The sequence below is a fragment of the Natrix helvetica genome (assembly GCF_964273705.1).
Source record: "Natrix helvetica genome assembly, chromosome: 5".
NCBI classification, from domain to species: domain Eukaryota; kingdom Metazoa; phylum Chordata; class Lepidosauria; order Squamata; family Natricidae; genus Natrix; species Natrix helvetica.
Window position 1 is genome coordinate 90,661,918 of NC_138551.1, and position 14,900 is coordinate 90,676,817.

Here is a 14,900-nt window from a genome sequence, read left to right on the forward strand (position 1 = left end):
GTGTGTGTGTGTGTGTGTGTGTGTGTTGTATTCCCCCCCAGGCTCCCCCCGTGCATGTGCAAGCATCTCCCACATGCACCGCGCCCCCCATGCATGCGTGGCAGAGATCCCCAAATCAGCTGGCCGGCAGGAGGCGCACGCACATGTGTGGTGGACCTGAGCTGGGGCAATGGCTCGTGTGCCTGCAGAGAGGGCTCTGTGTGCCACCTATGGCACTTGTGCCATAGGTTCACCATCGCGGGTCTATATGGTGGTTTATATTGCAAATTGGTGGTGCTTTCATGGCTCTATTATCAACGGGAAGAAATGTATACATTAATTATAAAAAAATTAAAAATAACTAGTTGAAGCACTGCCCTTTAACAATTCCAAAAAAATGAAAAAATTAAGTATTAAAAAATATATTTCCTCCCAGGGTGGATAAAAATTGATGATTTTTTAAAAAGCTGATTTTTAAAAATTTAAATCGGATTTTTTAAAAATCAAATTTATTTTAATAAAATGCTTTTGGAGTAAAAATCTATCTAAAGATAGTTTTCTATGTAAGCTACATTAATAATTTAGTTTATTCGGCATGAAATGGAGCTTACTGTATTTTTCAGACTATAACACACACCGGAGTATAAGAAGCATCATGATTTTGAAATTGGCTTTTTTGGGGCAGGGAAAGAGCATGCAGAGGGTTTGGGAGGCTTGTAGAGTGCTCCCCGGGGCTGTGGGGGCAAAAACGGCCCATTTTTTGCTCATTTTTGCCCTCCCCAGCCCTCAGGAGCACCTTGCAAGCCTCCCAAACCCTCTGCACATCCATTCTTGAAAAGGGGGCGGGGTTTCAGGAGGCCAAAAATGCTGTATTCAGTGTAAAAGACGCACCCAGATTTTCACCCTCTTTTGGAGGGAAAAAGATGCGTCTTATACGTCAAAAATATGGTAGCATGAGGCTGCATATTCTGCAATATTGGGACTGTCGGTGAGTCAGAGGGTGAGCTGCTGCAGTACAGAGAGAACAGTTGCTCTTTAAAAATTATGATTTAAATCAAGTTGATTTAAGTCAAGCCTTTTTACTAGTGATTTAAATTGTGTCAGGAAAGTGTTCTGGAAGAAGGGAGAAACCAGGGTGGATTTGATTTAAATCAACTTGATTTAAATCAAATCCACCCCGGTTTCTCCCTTTTTCCAGAACACTTTCCTGACATTTTCCAATACTACGAAGAATGGGTGAAGATACAGACTTAAATGCATGAACCTTATAGTATATCCTTTTTTTGTCTCTCAATCCTTTTCATGCTACTGCATGACTAACAGGGAGCTGCAAAACCTGCCCTTCCAGAAAGTCCTGTATCTCCTCTGGACATTCTGTCCTGATGGCCTGATCAGTCAGGTCCAAAATATTCCATAGTTGTCCAAATTAACATTCTGCTCCCAGAGCAGTTAATGCTATCTATGCATTAGGAGACAGGGTGGCTCAGTGGCTAAGACGCTGAGCTTGTTGATCAGAAAGGTTGGCAGTTGGCAGTTTGAATCCGTAGCGCTGCATAACGGAGTGAGCTCCCGTTACTTGTCCCAGCTTCTGCCAATCTAGCAGTTTGAAAGCATGTAAAAATGCAAGTAGAAAAATAGGGACCACCTTTGGTGGGAAGGTAACAGCATTTTTTGCGCCTTCGCCGTTTAGTCATGATGACCACATAACCACGGAATTGTCATCAGACAGTGCTGGCTCTTCGGCTTAGAAACAGAGGTAAGCATCACCCCCTAGAGTCAGGAACGACTAGCACATATGTGCAAGGGGAACTTTTACCTTTATCTTTACACTTACTAAGAGTTAGTCACATTGCTATGCTCCCAGCTTACCTATGTTGTAAGGTACTGCTTTTTAATAAGTGTCATTATTGATTCCTGGTAACTACCTGGGCAAATTCCTGAAATTTTCAGCTTGGTGTAATAGTTAAGGCACCAGGCTAGAAAGCAGGAAATCATAAATTCAAGTCTTGCCTTGGCCATGAAAGCCAGCAGGGTGACTTTGGGCCAGTCTATCTCTCTTAGCTCAACCCACCTCACATGGTTATTGTTGTGGGGAAAACAGGAAGAGGAAGGTGTATTGGACATGTTCTGTGCTTTGAGTCTGTTGTGACCCAGACTTCTCAAGAGCATGAAGCAAATTCCTTGTCCCAACAAAAAACCCTTTTATTAATTGACTGTGAATTTTGCTCATTTACATCCAGCAAAGTCTTTCAAGGGAGGATTTACAGTCACAGACCTTCTCTGGCTTGGAGAGCTGCCAGGTCGATATCTGCAAAACTTGGCAAGGAGTCTTGGAGAGTCACGAACCAATTAAACAAACTAATTGTTTCCTGCAAACTCCCCTCCCCTTTCACTCCTCTTTTATTTCCTCTGGGAGGGGCCATTCATCATTCACCTGTGCCTTTACTCCCAAGTCGGCCCTTGTTCCTTAGCTGTTCCCTTCTCCTGGCAGCTTTGCACATGCTCACATTGGGAAAAGGCTCCAGCTGTTCTTCTGCCCCACTGATGTCTGACTCCGAAGGCAACTGATAACTGTCAGATGGCGCTGGCCCCCTCTCTGCCTCCAACACAGAGCCCTCATCAGAGCCTTCCCCAGACTTCAGGACTGGCCCATGTTCCTCTCCAACCTCCTCACTGTCCGAATCTGCTGCCAGCTCTGCTGGCGGGCCACAACAGAGTCATTTGTAATAATAAAAGTAGGATATGAATGAATGAACAAACGAACAAACAAACAATTTCAGAAGTGGTTTGAAATTGCCTTCTTCCTAGGGCTGAGGAAGAGTGACTGACCCATGGCCTAATGGCTGTGAGCATAAGGTGGGACTAGAACTCAGTTTCCTGGCTGGGAGTCTTAATTGCTACACTACACTCTGCTATAATCTGATTCAAATTAGGATAGCTCTTAATATTGGGGTCTCTAATAGTAAAAGGCCAATCTTCATGAATGGAATGAGGAATTTAATCCATTATTTTATGGGGCATTGGGAGTGTGTGTGTCAAAAAAATCAAGATGGAAGCCATGATCATGCAACTGAAGCTTCCCCCCCCTCCCGCTTTTTAAATGTTTTGTACATGTAATACATGTGCAGAGACAAAGCTTTAACCAGTTCCTTATGACCCACATCTAGCTTTTACCATTTAATATCCCTCAATGGTTATACTGTTTTGATAAAATTTACCAAAAAGCAACATATTCTAAAACGTTAGCAATAATAGTTTAATAGGAAGCTCACTTACAAAAATTTTGCGTAGCCCTAATATGTATTAAATCACCATCAAAGGCCAGTTCTCCATCAAGGACTGGCAAAGCCTGTTAAAATCTAACTGCTTAGTTTCACCGGCATTTTTTTTTTTTTTATATTCATTTCATGGGCAAATATGTACTATATTTTAAACAATGTAGGGAATGTGATGATACATCGGTGATTCAACCAACAATATATTAATTTTAAAATTATCACAATCCTTCCATCGTGAACCAAAAACAGATGTATAACTCACCTCTCTTCTTTTAATTCCATCTCTTAGCAAACTAACAACATCTTCTCCTTCGCAGTCAGTAGCCTTAAAACCCTTGGTCCAAGTCAAAAGGATACCCTGAAAAACAAAATAAATAAATGAAGTTCACGCTTGATTCGAAACATGTGGTATGAGAATAAATCTGAAATAGCCACCAGAAGCAATACTGGACCTAAACAATTAATGAACACATACGATAGCCATTTATTATTGCATGCCCAACACAGATTGGGATTGCAACTTCCAAAATTTCTTTGGCCCCATAGTTGCAATTGGTTTGGTTGCCATTTGATTGGAGAAATATGGCATTAAAAAGGCTGTCCATGACATCTATGCCACACCTGTGGAATGTTAGACTAAGCTCCTTGGGGTTAGAAAGAGACACTAACCTACATTTCCTCAGCTAGATCTCATGAAAGATTATTTACTCTTCAATTTTAACTATGCTACCATGTTTCTCGGAAAATGCGACTGGGTCTTATTTCTTTTTGACACACACCCCCCCCAAATGGCTAGGCCTTCTTTTCAAGGGGTGTCCGAATTTTCCTTCTCCATGCGCCTCACCTGGCCGTCAAGCCACTTCTTTCTTGGCCGAAAGAAGCGACCTACATACCTCGCCTGGCTGCTGGGCTGCTTCTTTCACGGCCGAAAGGAGCGAGCCACCCGCCTCGCCGCCAGGCCACTTCTTTCGCAGCCAAAAAGGAGCACCCCATGCACCTGGCCTGGCCGCTGGGCCACTTCTTTCATGGCTGAAAGGAACAGCTCACTCGCCCCATGCGCCACGCTCACCCCTGCCTACCTTAACGGCCACTCCAGCTACCAGTAGCCGTTTATCCTTGGAAAAGTCTACCGTCATCCGCTCCGGCAAGCCTGACCACCAGGCTGTTTCTTTTGTGGACAAATAGTGTATGGGCAAGCAAAATGCCCCACGCCTCCTGAAGTGAGTACCGTAACTTTCTTTGTGTGTTTATGTTTGTACCAACCCATGTGGCCCAGTGCAGCAAGGAAGACCTTTTGCAAAAAAAAGATCCCTATTGCAGATGGTTATGGCCCTGGGTCAAGTCATCCCCTATTGGGACATCCTGACAGGCAAAATCATGGGGAAATCCAGACTGATTGTAAACAACCCTTTCCTAATTTAATCCCAGCCACCACCCCAGGTGCCTTAATGGATTGGGTTAATGGATTAAATGATTTAATGATCTTAAGTCTTAAGATCGCGAAAGAAGCGGCCCGGCAAAGTACATAGAGTGAGTGGATCTCTTTTGGCCCTGAAAAAAGTGGCCCGGCAGCCTTATGGGGTGAGTGGGACAAGTCCCCCCCCCCCCCGCCATTTCCCCCCCTCACCTCGTGTTGTCCGCACTGCAAGCGATGTGAGAAAATGTCAGGGACTGACTGCGAATGTACTTAAATAGGGCCAAATTTGGGAGGTGGGGGGCTTAATTTTAACACATGTGCACCAAACAGTGCTGGGCCTTCTTTTTGGGGTGGGTCATGTTTTAGGAGAAACACGGTAACTATGTCATTCAGAAAAGCCAAGTGAAACAAGAAGAAGCAAAGGCTCAAGCGACACGACACTCTCTTTTCCTCCTATGACAGTATTTCTCAATCTCAGCATCTTTAAGATGTGTGGACTCCAACTCCCAGAATTCCCCAGCCACACATCCTAAAGATGCTCAGGTTAAACACACTGCTCTGAGTTATAAATCAGCAATATAAATTGATAGCAACCACTATTCCTGGAAGTTATCTATTTTGATTTCCACTTCAGGATCACTTTTAAAGCACAGTCCACAGCCATGCACAGACAGAAAGCAACTTGGAATCAGGTTTTTGGTCACTGCAATGAGCACAGCACCCATTCCACATGCAAGAAGTCCCAGGTTGATATTTGGCATTTCCAGACGAGCTGGAAAATGCTTCTGCTTGAAACGCCAGCCAGAACAGCTGTCACTTAAACGCAGGCACTACTAAGCAATAGGGAATCGAATGATCAGAATTCAAGATCAAGAACTTCTCTGCTATGCCTGAAACCCGTGTAGAGGTAGTCCTCAACGTACGACCACAATTGGGACCAGAATTTCTGTTGCTAAGCAAGGCAGGTGCTGAGTGAGTCACACCCAATTTTATGACCCTTTTTGGCCATGGTTGTTAAGTGCATCACTGCAATTGTTAAGTGAATCAAAAGGTTGTTAAATGAACCCCGTCGACTTTTGATTGCCGGAAGTCGACTGGGAAGGTCACATGACCCTGGGATGCTGCAACCATCGTAAATGCAAGGGCCAGATGACAAGTGCCGGGATTTCGATCGCATGACCGCAGGGATGCTGCAGCAGTTGTGCATGCAAGGACCAGTTAGAAGTCATTTTGCTCAGTGCTATTGTAACTCTGAAGCATGACTCAGCAACTGATTGTGAGACAAGCACTACCTGTGGACAAGAACTCCCACCCAGTTTTCTTCCCAAGGGCAGACTTACCATATTTTTCGGAGTATAAGACACGTCTTTTTCCTCCCAAAAAAGAGGGTGAAAATCTAGCTGCATCTTATACACTGAATACAGCATTTTTGGCCTCCTGAAACCTTGCACCTTCACAAAAATGGACGTGCAGAGGGTTTGGGAGGCCTGCAAAGTGCACCTGGGGGCTAGGGAGGGCAAAAATAAGCAAAAAACAGGCACTCTCAAATTCTCTGCATGCCCCATTTTTCACAAAAAAATGAGTGGTGTAGAGACTTTGAGAGGTCTGCAAAACCTTTTTTTTCCCAATTTACCCCTTCAAAATCTTGGTACGTCTTATACTCCGGTGCGTCTTATATTCCTCAATATATGGTAATCAGAAGCCAAAGGTCCTCTTGCTCCAAGTCCATGTTCGTGGCTCAGCCAGCAACGGTAGGATTTCCCACCATTTTCATCTATACCAGTGATGGCGAACCTTTTCAGCCCCGAGTGCCCAAACCGGAACTTGCGCACATGTGTGCATGCCAGACTGCCTGAAACCCGCACACCAGCTGATCTTTGGGTTTTGCACTGGCCAGCTGGTTTTTGCGCGTGCCGAAGCACCAAAAACCCAATGACTAGCTGGGCAACGCAGGCATGCGTGTTGGCCAGCTGGTCTTTGGGTTTCTGGCACTCCACGGTGCATGAAGATCAACAGGCTGGCGCGCATTGGAAACCAGAAGAGCAGCTGGTGATAGCGCGTGTGCCCACAGAGAGGGCTTTGCATGCTACCTCTGACTCGCATTCCATAGGTTTGCCATCATGGATCTATACTGCTTTTCCATTCATAAAATGCCCAAGGAAACGGATCCTCAGCAGCAGGCGATGAAAACTTACGTTTGTAAACAACAAGAGTCACTTACACAATCTAGGCTGTTCTGTTTACAGGGAAAAGAAAATGTAAAGCCCAGCGGGAGGCGAGCTCCTTTTATTCCCATGTAATCCAAGAAGTCCGAAATGCAGGTGACAATGTGATCGAACAGCTAAAAGAGAGAAGGAAATTCCTGTCATGAAATAGAGGCTCTTGTTTTCAAAATTGCATTTGACAAATAATAACATAACTTATTTTCTTCATGTGATGCTCACCTCGTCTCCGGTCCCCTGCATAACCTCTACAGGGATTGAATATATTTTATTGTGCATTTCCACCATCCTTCTTTTACCGCTTCGGATCTTCACCAGCAAAACACGGAAATTTGTCCCACCGAGATCCAGAGCCAGGAAGTCTCCATTCTCTGCAAACAAAGGAGTTTAAAACATTAGGAATAAACCCCTTAAATTCGGTTGGAGATGGTGATGCAGCCTGTTGGTTAAGTATCCCATAGACATCAGGTTGTCCCCTGGAGGAGGAAATACTCCACTACACTTGCCTTTCGCTGTACAATTCTTCTCAAGAATAGACACCGGACTATTCATTAATATTAATTATTAATATAGCTAGTTAATATAACAGAATAACAGAGTTGGAAGGGACCTTGGAGGTCTTCTAGTCCAACCCACTGCTGAAGTAGAAGACCATTCCAGACAAGTGGCTCTCCAGTCTCTTCTTAAAAGCCTCCAGTGATGGAACACTTACAACTTCTGAAGTTAATAGTTCTCACTGTTAGGAAATTTCTCCTTAATTCCAGATTGCTTCTCTCCTTGATTAATTTCCATCTATTGTTTCTTGTCTTGCCTTCTGGTGCTTTGGAGAATAGCTTGACTCCCTCTTCTTTGTGGCAACCCCTGAGATATTGAAACATTGCTAGCATGTCTCCCCTAGTCCTTTTCATTTAGTCCTAGACTATATAGAGGCATTTTGAAAACATTTACTGGCTCTGAAATAACAAAATCAAACATGCATCTTCCGAATTGGTGAACTGGCCTAAATGTATTGAAAATGCAGAACGTTGAGGCATACAGAATTTTAATATTGGCATCTCACACCAACAGAATTTGGATTGCTGAGCAATGCTGAATACGACTGAGGTGCATGGGATATGAAGGTTTGCCACTAGGTGGCACAGCAGCTCCATTACAATTGAAAGGGATACAGAATAGATTGCAGATTAACAGAGAAGGGACCTTGGAGGTCTTCTAGTCCAACCTCCTACTCAGGCAGGAGACCCCGACCTATACCATTCTGGACAAATGGCTGTCCAGTCTCATAAACCCCCAGTGATGGAGCACCCGTAACCTCTGGAGGCAAGGCATTCCACTGATTATTCCAGAATTCCCCCGCTAGCCAGCATGCACATCAAGGTACGTGTATCAATATCTCAGGAAAATTACGGAATTTGTGGATTGTCAACCAATAGATCTTTGATTGGTGGGTTCTAGGTTTATTTCTTTTTTAATCTTCATTCTGCCTCTGGGGCTCTTTTCATTTTTTGATTTCCGTACCCCTAAATTCCAGACCATGGGCATATATACATGTTGGGGTTTATGGAGGCTGTATTCTGAAAGAGCTAATGGGCATCAGATCAACCGCCTCCCCTAAAGGTCATGAGAGAGCTACCTGTCCCATCAGGGGTGCTGCGGACAAAGGTGGGCAGCATCTTGACCTTGGCATGGTCGTGTGACTTCTTCTTGAGGCCGGCCTCCATCTCGATCCGCATCCGCTTCTTCACCTGAAGCAGCTGTTCGTTGGTGAGCTTGAATTCTGCCAGGGTCTCTGCAATCAGCCGGTGCTGCTCCGCCAGCCGATAAGCTACTGCGGTCACGAAGGCCGCCCCCTTCCCACTGCCACTCTCCGAGAGCAAGAAACGCACATCGGAATCGGGCACTAGGCGTCGCATCGTTTTGTGCAGTCGCCTGGCGTATCTAAGGAACAAGAAGGCTTACATTAATCTTTCATTTAAAGCACAACCACATTCATAGCTCACAGCTGAGGTCTGGCTCACCTTGGGCCTGTGTCATCTTCAGCAACACTCCCATCATGCTAACCAGCATTTCTCCTCGTACAAAGGCATGAAAGCAATTCATGTGGTATCTAAGCCAGTTGGGTGTAGTGGTTAAGGCGCTGGCCTAGAGACCGGGAGGCCACGAGTTCTAGTCCTGCCTTAGACATGAAAACTGGCTGGGTGACTTTTGGACCAATCACTCTCTCTCAGTCCAACCCACCTGACAGGATGGTTATTGTGGGGAAATTAGGACAAAGGAATATTGTGCATTTTTTCCACCTTGAGTTGCTTATAAACTAATAAAGGCAGGACAAAATCTAATGAATAAATAAATAAAATTTGCAGATGATCCTAAGCTGGCAGGAATAGCTAACACGCTAGAAGACAGGCTCAAGATCCAGATGGCTCTTGACAGATTTGAACACTGGGCCTATCTAACAAAATGAAATTCAATGTAGAGAAATGTAAACTCTTACACTTAGGCAAGAAAAACCAAAAGTACACATACAGATTGGGTGAAACCAGACTTAATAGCAGTAATTGTGAGAGGGATCTTGGAGCCTTAGTGGACAACCAACTAAATATGAGCCAGCAATGTGCAGCGGCAGCCAAAAAAGCCAATGCAATCCTAAATTGCATTAACAGAGAGATACGATCAAGATCAAGTGAGGTACTAATACCACTCTATAAAGCCATAGTAAGACCACACCTAGAATACTGCATCCAGTTTTGGTCACCACACTATAAAAAAGATGTTGAGATTCTAGAAAGAGCGCAGAGAAGAACAACCAAGATGATTAGAGGACTGGAGGCTAAAACATACGATGAACAGTTGCAGGAACTGGGTATGTCTAGTCTAGGGAAGAGAAGGACTAGGGGAGATAGGATAGCAGTCATAAAATATTTGAGGGGCTGCCACAGAGAGGAAGGGGCCAAAGCACCTGAAGGCCGGACAAGGAATAATGGATGGAAACAGACCAAGGAGAGATTCAACCTGGAAATAAGGATACATTTTCTGACAGTGAGAGCAATCAACCATGGAACAGAAGTTGCCTTCAGAAGTTGTGGGAGCTTCATCACTGGAGGCTTTCAGGAAGAGACTGGACTGCCATTTGTCAGAAATGGTGTAGGGTCTCCTGCTTGGGTAGTGGGGTTGGACTAGATGGCCTACAAGTCTGTTAATCTAATCAAAAACTACTATTTGAGAACTCTAGGAGCTTAACAACAACATAACTTGCACAGAGAAACTGAGGATAAATCAATGCCAAAGTAATCTCTGCCTGTTTTGTTCAACTGATTAACATAGCTTTTCCCTCAATAAAACAGAGAAAATCCTATATTTCAAATCCCATATGTTGTGAGAGATGCCACTCCATGAATTATGGAGTAACAGATACAATAGAAGGCATAAGCAACTTCAAGGGGGGGGGGGAAATCCCTCTGTATCAAAACAATTAAAAATAATTAGAGTTAGATCTCTCAAGGGCTGAAAACAGAGACCAACTTCTTCAAAGTTTAAAGGTAGCTTCTATCCTTGGGCTGTCAGACTTTTAAATACAACCACAATCACTCCATGCACACGCTGGTTTTTTTCTTTTCTTTTTTTGCTATAATTGTGCACCCATGAGGTTAAAACCAATTTCGTTGTATTTAAGTACAATGACAATAAAGATTATACTTATACTTACTTATACTTAAGCATTTAGACAGAAGGAATGGAATCAAGGTTTATTACAAGTTAATAAAAGTGTTCCTTTCCAAAAGGTTCATGACATTTTTTTACAGCTTTCAAAGTAATACATTATGAAGAAAAAAAATCACCTAAACTTTAACTTATCTTTTCCTGGCACTCTGGTAACAATGAAATCCACACTGTTCCCATAGCGCACTAGCTGGTTACTAAATTCATTTTTTGGTTTGCCCAATATAAAAAAAAGATTCCCCCCCCCCTTAGGAATATAGAAATTCAGGCAGTAAACCCATGCTCCAGTCAGCTGATGGCCATGTGCTCTATGTGGGCTGCCCTTAAAAACTATCCAGAATCTTCAAGTGCTCGTGATTGCCATTGACTGCCATCAATGTTTGCAAAGTGGCACAGCTTCTCAGTGTGTTTTAGGGCAGGGGTCTCCAACCTTGGCAACTTTAAGACATAGACTTCAACTTCCTGGCTGAGGAATTCTGGGAGTTGAAGTCCACAAGTCTTAAAGTTGCCTGCTTTAGGGCATAATCCAAATTACTGATCATCATCTGCAAAGCCCTACATGGAATGGGTCCAGATTATTTGAGGAACTGCCTACGTACCATTATTTATGGCCAGCGAATACATGCCAGCAGAGTTGGCATGCTCCGGATGCCTTTGATAAAACAGGGCCATCTACTGGAAGCATACCTTCTCTGTTGCACAGTGCCTGCCCTTGGGCCTCTTAATATCCATAGGACTCCTACTCTGTTGGCTTTCCATAAAGCCTTGAAAACCTGGATGTCTTCCAGGCCTTGACTTAAGACGGTTGTCAGGCCTGCAACCATCTTTTATTTTGGATTGTTGGCCTGCCACACTTTTCCCCCCTGGGCCTTGAGTTTGACAACTCTGATGTAGATGTAGATGTTCTGCTAATATTCCTTGGGGGAAACCATTCTATCGTAAATTTTACCACTTATCAGAAAACTTAACGTAGCCATTACTACAGTTCTTTAATTCAATTTCACAACGCCATTAGAAAACCTCTCTCACTTTCTCTGTTTCTCTGTGCTCCTTCTTTAGGGACATTCTGTCAGGCCTGCAGCCATCTTTTCTTTTGGATCGTTGGCCTGCCACACTTTCTATTATTCTGCTATGCATTTTCTATTGTGGAAAAATGGGAGGGGGGATTGTAGGAGTGAGATGCAATGTAGCCATAACAAAATTCTTTCTAGAAAGCCAAGGTCATCCTTTGTCTTTGCACCTTTGCACCTGATGGGAGGAACTGCCAGCATGGCAGTGGAAGATTGGGCCATGTGATGGACTTGTGGGTGTGGGGGCAAGATCTTGAACTTTCAACTGGGTGGGGAAAACCAAGAAGCTTTCAGATTTGGGTTTTCCCAGATGTGCCAACATGGCTCTCTTAATAAATTGGAACTTTGAGGAATGCTTTGCCTCGGACTCTGATTTACTTTTGGATGCTATTTGGAGCCCCCTGCTGAATGCCCTTTGGTCTGTGTTTTTATGTAGATCAACCCGAACACCATCTTTTTTTGTTTTGTATTGTGATGTTATTATTATACTGTGTGCTGATCAAATCTGTTTGAAGTTGGGTAGGTGCCTAAATAAAATGGATGGGAGGCAGGGAGGGAGAAGGAGAGTGGACAGATAGACGGACCACACTGTCTTCTTCCAGGATATTTTTCAGTTCCTTAATATTACTTACAACCCTAAGGTTTCCTGAACATCTCCTATACAAGTATTAATTAGATCCCACATAAAGAGGGGGGAAAGCATGGAAAGCCACCGTCCCCATTCCTTCATGCACGTGAACCCATGGAATAATGTCAGGCACAAAGAATCAGGATCATTCGTAAAGCTGCAGCATAGAAGATTTGTGCAAACAAAGTGTTCTGACCAAGGCTTCCCCAGCAGCACGAAGGCGAGTCCTCCTCCCGATAAACCCCTTTTATTTAATTTACAGTGAATTCCTCTCCAGCAAAGTCCCGGCTCACAGTCTTTCAAGATAGTTCACAATTTCTGACCTTTATTAGGCTTAGAGAGTGGCCAGGCCAATATCTTTCAGATGCCACAATACTTGGCAAGAATGCAGGAATGAACTAATGGTCTCCTACAAACACCCCTCCCCTTTCGCTATGGGAGTGGCCATTCACCCTCTACCTGTGGCCTTACTCCCAAGTCGACCCTTATTCCTTAGTTGTTCCCTTTGTCTGGCAACTCTGAACATGTGCACACTGGGAACAGGCTCCAGGTGTTCCTCTGCCTCACTGATGTCAGAAGGCCCTGCCCCTCCACCCACCTCCAACACAGAGCCCTCATCCGAGCCTTCCCCAGACTCCAGAACTGGCCCATGTTCCTCCCCAACCTCCTCACTGCCTGAATCTGCAGCCAGCTCTGCTGGCCGCTGGTGGGCCACAACACTAAGACACAAAAATCTGATCAATTAACAATCAGCCCTAAATAGGTGCTAGATAAGAATCAACAGAATTCAAAGGGGGCTGCACTTAGATCTCTTGTGGCAATGCAAGGGCTCTAAACTCCATCCCCCAGTTCCACCTGCTCTTCTCCTACAAATATTCAGAGAAATATAATAGAAGCCACAGAGCTTTGCATGTAACAGAGATGCTTAAGGCCCTAGGTGGCAACTAGTTTACCAATATTGTAAAAGTAGCTATCTCTATTAGGATACGGCATGTCCTCTTATACATAGTGTACGGTTTATTTATTTATCAAATTTATAAGCCCCCATCTCAGCAAAAATGACTGTTGAACTATTTTTCAGATTCCAGCCTGCATTATTAACTGTCCACGTTTCTCTCTATGAAGAATTCTGTTTATTTAGCTCAAGTTCAGCGTGTGTATCAGATGCCAGCATGATGTGCTGCGCAGCTGACCTTTGCCAGAGATGGCTCTTGACAGGTGCCAAGATATAATTATGGAAACTGCACAAGATCTTACTGTGGATGCATCTTGTAAAGGGATCCATCCACCCCCACGGTGGTGCGCAGCCGGCCAACTCCTTTATTGTCCCGCAGCTGATTCAGGATAGCGCCCAGAGTACTTGCCACCAGGTTCGCAGAGCGGAACGACACAATGGTGCACACGTGCTGGACAGCAATGCAGTCTTCATGGGAAGGCTCAACCCCGAGACGTGTCAGTACGTCTTTGGCTTTATGCAAACCTTCCTTGCTCCTAAAACCAGAAGCGAACACGCTATGAGGTTCTAAAACTCATAATTTAACATGACAATCTGACAGCACGTTACTCATTCAAGTTGCAGGAGATCCTGGAAGAATCTGAGAATGGGTTATAATAATTTCTCCCAGAAAGTATCATGGGAATTTCATGAGGGCTCAAGAGAGAGAGAGATGGGAAGCCTGAATGGACGCAACTGGATATTATTTCCTACTAGTAGCTGGATACCCGTGCTTCGCTACAAAACTATGTGATTGGGCTTAATAAATTGACACTTAAAGCTTGAAAATTAATGAATTAGTTATGATCGAGCTTGATACATTGACACTTAAAGCTTGAAAATTAATGCAGAATGTGTAACTCCTTCGCTTCAGAGCATGTTAATATAAGGCAACTGGCAGCTGGAACAGAGTTCCTTTCAGTTGGAGAGGGGGGGAGTAGAACATCTAACTCCTTAGTATCAGAGCGTGTTAATATAATACTGTATAATACGAGTGATCTGAAGGTCATTTCGAAAAAATCCTTTCTTAGCAAGCACCTAGAAGCCAAGAGGGAACATACATGCCATGTTTCAAGTTTGTAGGCTTTACAGTTCTGGAGATTTCATGATGACTGAGTGATATTTGGCTTTTAGATATATAGATAGAAAAAGCACAGTATTGCACAGTTCTGTAATACTGTAATGAATTTGGAAAGAGGGCATTGATTTTAAAACCATTATGCAACAAAGCAATCAATTAGGAACATTTGTGATGTCTTTCCTTTAAAGAAGCTAAAAGGCAGGAAGAAACTTTAAAAAAATCAAATGTTGAGGCATACATTGAAATTTTATTTCTTCCTTGCTGCAGTGATATATTGCCCCATTTTGCTATTAATGGTGTTAGTATCAATGCTTATTATTATTTTCTTCAATCCACACACATTCTCCCCTCCCAAAATAATTCTACATAGACTGAAAATTTTCAGATACAATGCAGTAATGTAAATATATATCATGACAGCCATAATAAACTTAGGACACAATGTTTGTGTTTGTGCAAAAAACATGGGTGTGTGTGTGGATGGATGGATGGATGTAACAATATGAATTAA

The 14,900-nt window shown here is 43.6% G+C and overlaps 1 protein-coding gene across 2 annotated transcripts in view; it reads right to left on the bottom strand.

The window, feature by feature from the left end:
* The window catches only part of LOC309393251 (hexokinase-1), a 69,524-nt gene that overhangs the window by 14,027 nt on the left and 40,597 nt on the right, over positions 1 to 14,900 (bottom strand). For both annotated transcript variants that reach the window (XM_081955233.1, XM_081955232.1), the window contains exons 9-13: positions 13,572 to 13,805; positions 8,530 to 8,834; positions 7,119 to 7,267; positions 6,896 to 7,015; positions 3,520 to 3,615 (exon numbers count right to left, since the gene is read on the bottom strand). In XM_081955233.1, coding sequence (XP_081811359.1) covers positions 3,520 to 3,615; positions 6,896 to 7,015; positions 7,119 to 7,267; positions 8,530 to 8,834; positions 13,572 to 13,805 — 904 coding nt within the window. The remainder of the gene's footprint in view (positions 1 to 3,519; positions 3,616 to 6,895; positions 7,016 to 7,118; positions 7,268 to 8,529; positions 8,835 to 13,571; positions 13,806 to 14,900) is intronic.